Consider the following 9,248-nt stretch of genomic DNA (forward strand, 5'->3'; position numbering starts at 1 on the left):
ATGAGACCGGACTTCTCAGGAAACAAAGCCTTTTATTCAGAAACTGCTTTTGTTGCTCCACTCTAGTAACTCCAATCCTATAGCCCTCCCTGGGCTTCTGCACATAGCCCCAGGTGCGAAGACGGAGAAAAGGATGTAGGGATTCATGTTTGAAAAGTGATCGGGATAAGATCTTTGGTTTCCAGGGATGTGATGAAACCCCTCAGTCACTGTCAGCTGAAGACAGATCCTTCGACATTAAATCAGGTCCCCCGCAGACAATAATCAATTCTTACTTCGGAGTGAAGTGAAAGGATAGGGAGGATTTCTACCGCCATTGTACTTGGAGTGGTCATTTCAGAGGCAAGAAGGATCTGCCGTCATGGGAATCAGCAAGACTTATAGTATTTTCTGTAGCAAAGTGGCCGGTAGCCACAGGAGCCAGAGCCATATCCACAGCCTAGTCCATATTTAGAGCCGTATGCACAGCCAGAGCCGTATCCACAGTTGGAGCCACAGCCAGAGCCACAGCCACAGCCAGAGCCAAAGCCACCGCAAGAGCCGTATCCACAGCCAGAGCCACAGCCACCGCAAGAGCCGTATCCACAGCCGGGGCCACATCCACAGCCAGAGCCGTATCCACAGCCAGAGCCGCAGCCAGAGCCATATCCACAGTCAGAGCCACAGCCCCCACAGGAGTTTCCACCGTAGTTGCCACACATCGTGTCAGGAGGTGAGGTTTCAGTCAAGAGGTAGGAGGATATTGCTGAAGTGTGAGTGTCGTCCTCTCTTCCAGGACCTTTATATACTTACTGGGATGAATAGGTCAACCCTCACGTGGGCTTTGTTCTCTCATTTAACAACCATTTGCCTAAAATGAGCTCATTCTGTGGGCAATCATTTTGTTAGGGATTTATAGTTGATTTCCTGCTTCCCCAGGAATTTTCTCAAGCCTTGAAAGAAAAGGATCCATTTTCGATGGACCCAAGCTGACACAACCATCATTGAATTTTATGACCATGACATAACACATCACCAAAACATGTTTCATCTATAAATGTGTGTTTCGTTATCGCACTGCTCTGTCAAGGTCTTGGAAAGCACTTACTGAAGAAGAAGCTCTACTCAATACTATTAAAAGTATCACCAGCAGCAGCACGTTGGTTCCCATTTTCTCCTACCTCCGTACTTTGTCTTTTTCCAGCAAAATGACTCTAACTTACTTGCATAGACTTTGGGCAATAAATTGAGTATTTCCAAATGCTACAACCACGCCCTGAAATGTTCTCCATCTCCCTGAAGGAAAGCTTGCCTATCCCCGCCTTTTCCAAGCAGATCATGACTTTCTCGCTTTCTCTGGGACAAAATTGTTTCTTTCTGAAACCCCTGCTGGTCAGTTATGTACACAGACGTATCATTTCTCCTATATATGAAAAGACACACTTACCCAAAGGCGTCCACGTCGAATGAGAAACAGGCCTGAGATCAACAAGATCTTTGTGAAAGTTCGATTGTTCAATGCAAGACTGTCTGTGGGTTTACTCGGACGACTCTCATATTGGTGCTATAGATCCATGCTTCCCAATAAAGGGTAAAGCCAATCGGTGAGTGATACTCCCAGACTTCACAGTAGTATTCTCATTTTTGTCTTATCTGTCTTCTCCAAAAAAATACAAAAAACAAAAAAAACAAAACTCTACTTTAAAATGTAATTTACTTATCGTACTTTTTGTTTGGATACCTTGCAATTAGGAAATGAGTAATCGTTGACCTTTCTGAGGTACTTAGTTCTTTTTTAAACGTTTTGTAGAATTCAGCAGTGAAGCCATCAGGTTATGAGCTTTCTTTCAATGGGAGACCATTGACAACTGACTTCTTATTGTTCCCTTCATCATTTCCATTTCTTCATGAATTATTTTGGTTAGGTCGTATGGACTTGGTAATTGATCCATTTCTTCTAGGTTATCCAATTTATTGGCACGACACTGCGCATAGTGGCCTCATGAATTTTATTGCTGTGGTATCAGTGGCAAAGTCTCCTCTTTATTTCTGTGTTTATTTATTTCAGTCTTCTCCCTTTTCTTCCTCATTCAATGCAGCTCTGACATTTTGTTGATTTTTATTAATAAACAAAAACTCTCCTGATCTTTCTGAATGCATTTGACTTTCTGTTTCATTTATTTCTGTTCCGATCTTTATTATCCTCTGTCTTCTGCGAACTATGGCATAGATTGTTTATTTGTATTCTGGTTCACTAGAGGGTCAAGTCAGGTTGTCTACATGGGACAGTTGCTTGTTTGATACAGGTGTTTAGTGTTACAAACCCCGTCCTCTTAGAGCTGCTTTTGCTAAATTTTAGAAGTTCTGGTGTGTTGTGTTTCCATTTTTGTTTGCATGCATCCAGAAATGTTTTACCTTTCCTTTTTCTTTCTTCTTTGACACTTTGGTGGTTAGGTCCATAGTTCTTAATTTCTCCATGTTTGTGAAATTTCTGGACTTCCTTCTATTAGTTATTTCTAGTTACATCCTTGTGTTCAGAAAACATGCTGGATAAGTCGATAAGCTTCTGAAAATGTTAGGACTTGTTTTGAGACCTTATTTGTGATTTCTTCATGGAAAGGTTCCATGCAGATTTGAGAATAATGTGTACTGTGCTGCTATTTAATAACATGTTCTGTATACATCGCTTATATCCGTTTCATCTAAAACGTAGTTCCAGACTAAATGCTCCTGACTGATTCTCTATCGAAATGATCTAGCCAGTGTAGAAAGTGGAGTCGTTACTTTTCGTACACTTATGGTTTTACAGATATCTCTCTCTCTTGAGTGCTACTAATACCTTGAGGTCTATTAAACTTTGCTTTGTATATGTAGGTGCTCCGATGATGGGTGTATGCATATTCCCAATTGTTCTATTTCTGGATCAACTGAACCTTTGAAAATATATGATGAAATTCCTTCTCTTTTGTTTGTTAGAGATATTTTGAATTACAAACAGATGTAAGATTTCAGTATACTCCGACATACTCTCTACCTTCTAACGTCATTGGGAGCATGTGTGGGAGAGTGCACGAGAGTATCAGAGTTTGGTGAGATCCCATGGAGTCCAGAACCCGAAAATGGGAGCAGACAGAGGAGAGAGAGGCCCGCCACCTCATCTACCACGTCTTTGTCATGAGGATTGGCACGGGAGAGACATTCTATATAGGCGGCAAAGGTAGACAGAGGGCTCACACCAACCCCCATCCTTACCTTTAGGGCCTGCAGTTCCTGCTGTAGGAGTTGTCCTCAGCTCTTGCAGCCTGTACTGAATGGTAAGGAGCTGCCAAGACCACATGCACTCCAGCTCTGTAGCACAGAAGCACAGAAGTACATACGGTACACTCCCCACCCCCACCCTCATGACCCAAACCAATGCAGTTTGGCACCATGTTGAATCCAGAGCCATTGTGAGAGCACCCCCTGCCCTGGGGACAGTAGCCACAGCTTTCCCCAGCCTTAACACTCCGCTGCCATCCCAGCATGCTCACACGAGTTGCTACATTCCCCTGATCCCAGAGCCTTGAGGCCTGGATCCAGGAGTGGCTGGGACCCAGCCACACAGGTCTGAAAAGTCAACTCCAGGCCTCCTGGACCACCGTACCCTCACACCCACAGCCAGACATGAGACAACCAGGACCCCTGCCATTCCACCTTCTCTGCCTCAGTCCTGTGAGTCCAAGCTTCAAACCCAGAAGAACAAGTCACAGGTCTCCACATTAAAACACAGGTGAGTACCCCTTTACCAGTGGAAGTGGAGCTCATCTATACCCTCCCAGAGAAGCAGCCAGGAGGTCTCACCCTCAACAGTTCTTCTTAGCAGCAATGCCAATGTACCATGAAGCAGCTGACAGGGACCACAGTGTTGGATCTGTGTTTTGGCTTCCAAAAGTGTCTGAGAAGCAGCTGGCTGTGCTCCTTCGGCACCAACATCAAGGGGCCTCACTCACAGTCCAAGCAGTGGCTGTCTGCGCCCCCTCTTTCGCCTCATCTGTCAGACTAGCCGAGTGCAACAAAACAGCTGGACACGGCCCCTCTCTGCTGCGGCATTATAGCATTCTTCCCCACAGCCAGAGAAGTGACCAACTGGGACTCACTGCCACAGCCCCAACTACCAGCCGCACCCACTGCCAGGTATCAATGCGGGGAAATAAGACACACGAAAAATAAAAAAATTAAAAGACGGGAACATGACACCACCAAAGAAACACAACAGTGCTCCTAGAATGGATCCCTACAAATCAGAAATCACCAACCTTCTGCCAAAGGAACTCATATCCTCAATTGGAAAGTGCTCACTGTGATACAAGGGAATACAGACAAACAAACCAGTGAAATCAGTTAAACCGTTCACGTTCTAAATGACCACTTTAGCAAACACATAGCTACTATTAAATGTCAAACAGAATTTCTCCAATAGAAGCATACCTTGAATGGAATAAAAAAATTTTTTTAAACTGCGTCATTATCCAAGAGTCTCAAAGACAGACTACATCATGAGAAGTAATAATGTCTAATCTTGAAGACAAATGTTTGGAAATAACCCAGTAAGATGAAAAATAGTGGGTGGGGTGGAAGGAAGGAAAATAAACAAACAAAGCCTACAAGACTTTGGGGAGGTGATCAAGATAGCAAATATTTGAATTACAGGCATTCCAGAAGGGAAAGAAAGCAAAAAAGGTAGTGAAAGCAAATTTAAAAGTATAAGAGCTGAAAACCTACCACCCTAGTCTTGGGGAAGATATGAACATCCAAATCTAGGAAACTCAAAGTTTCCAAATAGATCTATTTGATTCGACCGGAAAAGATCTTCACCGAGACACACGGTAGGCAAACTGTCACGAGTTAAAGACTAAGGAAGATTTCTACAAAGAGCAACAGAATAGCATCATCACACAGAAGGGCATCCCCTTTAGACTAACAGCAGACTACTTTCAGCAGAAACCATACAAGCCAGGAGAGAATGGGAGGATATATACAAAAGCAGTGAGAGTAGAAAAACTGCCAGCCAAGAATATGATAACCTGCAAAGCTATCTCCCATGAACCAAGGAGAAATAACTCACCAAAATTAAGAGAAATCATCATCGCCTCTTGATTCCTCTCAGACAAAGGAAAATGAAGGGAAATCATGACCACCATTTCAACCCTCCAAGAAACACTGAGGAGAGTCCTACACTCCATCTACAAGCGAAAGAATCATAATGATCATCCTGAAACACCAAAGTATATAACCCACGCTGGCGGTCTAACACAGATACACCAATGAGAAAGAGAAAAGAATCAAACCTCATCTTCAATACAGAAAACCACCCACCCACAAAGAGAAACCATGACAGACAATGAGAGGAACAAAGAATATACAAAACTATTGAAAAACAACCAAGACAATCCCAAGGCAACGACATCATATGTCAATAACATACCTTAAATTTAAAAACATTAAATGTCACGATTAAATGACACAGACTGTCTGAATGCATAAAGAAAACGTGACCCATTCATGTACTGCCTATGAGAGACAGAGCTGACCTTCAAAGACACACTTAGACTGAAAGAGCAGGGATGGAGGAAGATAGTCCAAAAAAATGAAAAACTAAGCCAGCCCAAATACCTATACTTATATCCTAAATCAAACACCGGGAAAACCTGGTCTAAGAGATGAGGAAGGGCATTGCGTAACGTTAAAGGGATCAATACAGCAAGAGGATGTAACACTTATAAATAGGTATGCACCCAACACTGGAGCAATCACATATATAAAGCAAATATCAGATCAAAGGGAGAGATTGACACCGACACCATAAGAGTTGGGGATTTGAACACCCCACTCTCAGCATTGGACACATCATAGGGAAGGAAAAATCAATAAGGCAACCCACGTGCATTTCTATAGCACCATACACCAGATGGACCTAACAGACAGAGCATTTCATCCAACAGCTGCAGAATGCACACTGAACCCAACATCACATTTATAATCGACTATATGTTTGACCACCAAATAGGTCCCGACAACTTCACATAAATCAAACTCCTATCAACTATAATTTCCGACCATGATGGAAACAAACTGGAAATCAATAATTAGAAGAACTTGGAAAACTAGACAAATGTCTGGAAATTAAACAACATACTTTTGAACAACCACAGGGTCAAAGAAGAGATGACTAAGGAAACCAAAACATTTCCTGAAACTACTGAAGTCAGAAGCACAACTTAGCAAACCTATGGGATACAGCCAAGTCAGAATTACGGGGAAAGGTCCAGCAACCCCACTGCTGGGTGTAGATCACAAAGAATGGTTATCATCATTTTGAAAGGATTTGTACAGGCCCGTGTTTATTGCGGTTATGTTTACAACAGCTCAGAGTTGGAACCAACCTAAGCGGAAATCAGCACATGACTGGGTAAGGACAATGTGTATATATGCACAATGGAATACCACCCTGCCAAAAAAAGGGACTGAAATTCTGCCATTCGCTTTGAGATGTTTCCATTAAGTCAAATAATCCAGGCAAACGGTGAGAAAAACGGGACCTCATTCGTAATGGGAACACAAAATAAACGGAAAGGAGAGGAGAAAAACAGAGAGAGAAAGAGAAAAAGAAAGAGAGAGAGAAGCAAGCAAAGAAAGAAAGAGAAACACACAGCAATCACAGTCACACCGTGAAATTTCAGGAAGAGAGAAGACAATTGTGGTTACTAGAGGTGGGAAACGGAAAGGGGAGGGAGAGGAGTGTCAGCGAGAGATTGAATAACAGCCACAAGGAATGATCATATTTTAAATGACCGATATGGTAATTATGCTGATATGATCATCACACATGGTACCACAGATATTGATACTCAACACTGTTCCCCACAATTGTAGAAAAATCAAATTTTACGGAAAAACAAAACAAAACAGAACAGAACAAAACCAAAGAGCTCTAGTGTTAAAGAGCAAGAAAGGGCGAACTACAGCCAATGACCAATGACTGTATAACTTCAAGTAGTAACTACAGAGAATGAATGTTGAATGTTCTCCCCACCAAGAGGTCACAATTCTTTAAGGTGAAACATATGGTACAGCACTTCCGGAGACGGGCATAGCTTAGAGGTTACCAGAAATGAGGGAAAGTGAATAATGAGTAGTGATGGGTAAGTAGGTACGCAATTTATACTTAGGATGACAAAAAATGGCTTAGAAATAGATAGAGGTAGTGGTTATGCAGCATGGCAAATGGAATTAAGTCCATGCACTCCTATGTTTAAAAATGCTTAACATCGAAATTCTCATGCTATATTTGTTTTGCCACAATAAAAAGCAAAAATGAAATGAAATATAACCTGTCTGTTACCACACTAATTGACCACCAAGACAATGAGGTCTGCCACAAATGCTTTGCTGGTCTCATCTCTCTCCATGCCCGGTTCTGGGGCTGCTCTTATACACAGATCTGACAGATGAGGGGATACCGACTCTAACAGCACGTGCAACGCATCAAAGCTCCCCTCAAGCATAATGCTCCTCTTCTTGCACATACAAGAAATGGGCATCATTTCTTCACACTTTCTAAGCCCTATCCTTCTGATATGCGTTGCCCAGATTTCACCCTCCGTGGTCCATTGTTCATTACTTACAGAACCACTAAATTTCAACGGAGAAGCAAACGGTGTGGATCAATTTAGTCCACATTCTCAAGGCATAGATTAACTCAGAGATTTTAAGAACCACAAAGCATACAGTTAAAATTTTTGTTCAGTTCTGCACACTATGGACAAGAACGAAAATCACATTGTAGGAGATATTTTCAAAGTCTAAAGAGAATAGGTCCGAACACATACAATCAACTCCTACAAATCAAGAAGAAACTAGAAAGAAAACCAATGCCAAAGATAGGAAAGAAAAACACAAAGGTTAATGAATAATCAGAAGTCATTAAAAATGTCCAAACTCATTAGTGGTTAGAGAAATAGAACTTCAAATAACAAGAGTCAATCACTTTTTTACTTAAACGAGTACCATTCAAAGGCTAGGTCATGCCAAGTTTGGGAACGTAACGTGAGGACACGAGAATTGCAGTGTTAGGGTTTGGACTAGTACAGACCTTCTGGAGACTAACCCGGCAGTACTTGGTAAAATTACATGTGCACACACCGTTTCTCCCAACAGTTCCGAACTCGGCGCAATCTCACAGAAGTCCGTAGGGGCCGTGTGTTCACTGTGGAAATGTGGAGAAGAGGAGCTGGGGGCGGTCAAGTGTGCATCACTGACATAGAGAGTGGGCAACATCTCGTGTATGAAGCACACGGAGCACCATGCGGCAACCGGAAAGAATGGACTAAATGTGCATGCAGAGGCACAGATGGATCTTTCAACAACAATCGTGCTGTGAGAAGAAAAAAACTCTTAGGAAAAGGTGCATAATAATACCATTCATGTAGATTGAAAATGCATAATAGAATGACCACCACTCACAGAACTTTCATGGAAAGAAATGGGTGGGTGGCCACCTATGAAATACCATGAATTACAGCATAGCCGTGAATGAGGGATGGGCTTGAGAATGGAAATAAGAGGAGTAGAGAAAAATTAACAGGTTAATATAGCAAATAAACATTCGCAACTAGACAGCATCCTGTGTGGACCAACAATGACGTGAAACGAACAGGGAAGGAAAAGCTGTGTGAGCACATCGATTGTGCCCCTGCCAAAGCTGGCGTTCTTGGAAACACATCCTTCCATGTGCCAAAGATTTTGCTTTCTCAAACCTGGTTCTTACCTCTGATATTCAAGACCTATCAGGATTTGGTGAACACTGGGGGCTGACTAGCACAACCCCTGCCCACAACGCTTTTGGTTTTACCCTCTTCAGCGAACACCGTCCACATGACACACTACTATTCAAAGACGGGTGGTCAAAAGTCTTCCAGGAAGTGTTCCCTTCACGCATACACAGACAAGGTTTTTAATGAGACCTGACGCTCTTGGCCATTTGTCCATCCTTCTGTTCCTTGCTTGCCCAGACCATGAACATGATGTCGGTCATACACCGCACCCACTTTGAAACCATGAGGGACAAAGTCACACAGCAAAAGGGGGAGAACAGGAATGGGAGGAGAGAGAGAAGGATCAAGGTCCTTTCTGATTTCCTTGAGCAGCTGCAATAGCCTTATCTGCTGACTCCAAGATTTCTCATTTCTCCTCTTGCAAAATGTGGTAACATTAAACTAGCAGTCTTGCCT

At 42.6% G+C, this 9,248-nt stretch overlaps 1 protein-coding gene across 1 annotated transcript; it reads right to left on the reverse strand.

Moving 5' to 3' along the window:
• Positions 1-368: 368 nt before the first annotated feature.
• LOC134371556 (keratin-associated protein 21-1-like) lies at positions 369-701 on the reverse strand. Its single transcript, XM_063088388.1, has 2 exons — positions 542-701; positions 369-439 (listed from the first exon to the last, which is right to left on the reverse strand). Exons 1-2 carry the CDS (start codon positions 699-701, stop codon positions 369-371), a joined length of 231 nt encoding a protein of 76 aa, XP_062944458.1.
• Positions 702-9,248: the final 8,547 nt, after the last annotated feature.

This window comes from Cynocephalus volans, chromosome 1, assembly GCF_027409185.1.
Source record: "Cynocephalus volans isolate mCynVol1 chromosome 1, mCynVol1.pri, whole genome shotgun sequence".
Lineage (NCBI taxonomy): Eukaryota > Metazoa > Chordata > Mammalia > Dermoptera > Cynocephalidae > Cynocephalus > Cynocephalus volans.